The following is a 2712-nucleotide window of genomic DNA, read 5'->3' as shown; positions in this document are numbered from 1 at the left end:
ATGTAGTCTGAGGTCACAAACCAACAGGGACTCCCAGATTAGAGAGGGGGAGAGAGGGAGGGGAAGGAGTACTGTCTACAGAGGAGGGGGTTGAGGGTAGGAAAAAGAAGAGGAAGAGATGGGGAGCAGACAGAAAAACTGAGAAGGGGGGTGGTATAGTGAGTGAATCAGAGTGAGGGGGGATGGAGAGAAAGAGCGAGTAAAGGGGAGGAGCGAGAGAGAGAAAACCGGAGCCGAGGAGGAGAGAGTCGAGAGAGAAAGACCAGCCTTCCTTATTGGATTCTACTATCGCATATTCTACTCGCACCCTTCCCCCTCGCGTTCACCTCTCTCTTTCCCCATCTCCTCGCCTCAATGGGAGCCAGACATGCACTCCATTGTGTGCCTACTGCATACCCCAGTCACGCTCTATATATGTTTAACTAGGCCACTGGTAGACCACCATTTTGAATTGGTGTTATTATTTTGTGGGTTGTAGGATAAAAAAAATGTCTCCCTATAGCAATTTCCACAGCAATGTCGCTCTTTCAATTCAATTTCCAATGTAAGGGCTTTATGACTTCGGAAACATATGTTACATTGCCAAAACAAGTGAATAGATCATAAAAAGTGAAATAAACAATGAAAAAAAAGACCAGTAAACATTACACTCACAAAGTTCCAAATAATAAAGACATTTGAAATGTCTATTATGTGCAAATAGTTAAAGTACAAAGGGAAAATAATAAACATAAATATGGGTTGGATTTTTCTTTCTCTCAGTTGAATATACAATGTAATTTGGCTGTTGTCATGAGGACACATTTGTTACTTGGCAGTTATTCTAAATCTTTCTCTGTTTCCCACTCCCCCTTGCTCTCTCGCCTCTCCCCCCTTCCCCCTCTCTCTCCAATCACACAGTGAATGCAATCACAGGGCAGCACTTCCTCCCAGCCCTCTGTTGATTCGCTGAGCTCCAGTGACAGCTACCTGTTCAACCACTCTGAGCAGGCGGAGGATGACACTGACGTCTTCCTGTCTGAACGCTCCCCCGCCATCATCCTCGGCACTGGGGGCATGGTCAGGGGCAACGGGAGTTCCGGGGCAGAGAGTCCCGAGTCCCAGTGGGCGTGTGACGGCTTCACTGACCGCGAGGAGGAGGAGTCACGGGGTTCAGAGGTTACTGTAGGTCACCCCAGGYTCACAGCTGAGAGACAGAGAACAAGCGAGACGGAYAGAGAGAAGACAGAGGGAGACCTGCTCTTTGCCCAGAAGGTGAATGTCAGAGAGAGATGAAGGGATTGGGATGGAAGACAGGGATATATAACTCATCTTCCTACAGATGTTTGAGACTGAACCAACTTCAGAGACAGCTTGACCACAGTACTGTACCCCATTAATAATCATCCCTCCCCTGTCTCTCTCCCTCTCTCTCAGTGTGCTGAGCTGCAGGGGTTTGTAAGGCCCTTACTGGAGCTGCTGAATGGACTGAAGGGGGGACGATTTGACCGTGGTAAGCACCATTCTCCTATACTGGTGTGTGATGCTGCAGCCTGTATTGATCTAGTCTGTATTGATCTAGTCTGTATTGATCTAGTCTGTATTGATCTAGTCTGTATTGATCTAGCCTGTATTGATCTAGTCTGTATTGATCTAGTCTGTATTGATCTAGTCTGTATTGATCTAGTCTGTATTGATCTAGTCTGTATTGATCTAGTCTGCAGCTACTGTGTCTGTAGTTTTCATCTGTAGGCGTATTGGTGTGTGTATGTCTGGTGTGTGTGTGTATGTCTGGTGTCTGTGTGTGTGTGCTGACTGTAGCGTGTCAGACAGTGTTACAGTGTGAATGCTGACTGGAGGATTATGTATTTGATTGACAGGTCTGAGTAGTTTCCAGCAGAGTGCAGCCATGGACCGCATCCAGAGGATCATAGGGATCTTACGGAGACCCAACGTCGGGTAAGACCACACACACACACACACCTGTTTATGTGCGTACTGGACTCAACCCTGCACTACTCAGTTTCAGCATTATGTCACAACAGCAGAAAAAGAGAGCTTTCATAATATGTAGTCCAGTTTGAATGTTTAGAGAGAGAAGTGGATTTAGTCTGGATCTGTGTTTAGTAGATGAGAACAGGAATGTTAATGTCCATCTCTATCTCTCCATCTCTTCCTCCCTCATATCTCTCCATCTCTCTCCTCTCTCTATATCTCTCCATTCTCTCCTCCCTCTATCTCTCCATATTCTCCTCTCTTGTCCTCTCTCGCATATCTCTCCATTCTCTCCTCCCGATCATCATCTCCTCTCTCTATTTCTTCTCCTTCCTCGTATCTCTCCATTCTCTCCTCCTTCTCTATCTCCATCATTCTCTCCTCTCCTATCTCTCCATTCTCTCCTCCTCTATCTCTCCATTCTCTCCTCTCTCTATCTCTCCATTCTCTCCTCCCCATCTCTCCATTCTCTCCTCCTCTATCTCTCCATTCTTCTCCTCTCCTTTCTCTCCATCTCTCCATTCTCTCTCTCTCCCTCTATCTCTCCATTTCTCTCCTCTCCATATCTCTCCATTCTCTCCTCCCTCTATCTCTCCACCTTCTCCTCTCTCTCATCTCTCCCATTCTCTCCTCTCTCTATCTCTCCATTCTCTCCTCTCCTCTATCTCTCCATTCTCTCCTCCCTCTTATCTCTCCATTCTCTCTTCCTTCATCTTCCCTCTATCTCTCCAGTATCTG

General features: G+C 46.6%; 1 protein-coding gene across 1 annotated transcript in view; it reads left to right on the top strand.

Annotated features, from left to right (window-relative positions):
- Nucleotides 1-871: 871 nt before the first annotated feature.
- The window catches only part of LOC112071811 (uncharacterized), a 13126-nt gene continuing 11285 nt past the window's right edge, over nt 872-2712 (top strand). Inside the window, exons 1-3 of the mRNA XM_024139240.2 lie at nt 872-1254; nt 1417-1492; nt 1860-1938. Coding sequence (XP_023995008.1) covers nt 904-1254; nt 1417-1492; nt 1860-1938 — 506 coding nt within the window. The 5' untranslated portion in view covers nt 872-903. The remainder of the gene's footprint in view (nt 1255-1416; nt 1493-1859; nt 1939-2712) is intronic.

Source organism: Salvelinus sp. IW2-2015, unplaced genomic scaffold (genome assembly GCF_002910315.2).
Source record: "Salvelinus sp. IW2-2015 unplaced genomic scaffold, ASM291031v2 Un_scaffold1727, whole genome shotgun sequence".
NCBI lineage: Eukaryota > Metazoa > Chordata > Actinopteri > Salmoniformes > Salmonidae > Salvelinus > Salvelinus sp. IW2-2015.
This window is presented reverse-complemented; position numbering and strand designations above follow the sequence as displayed.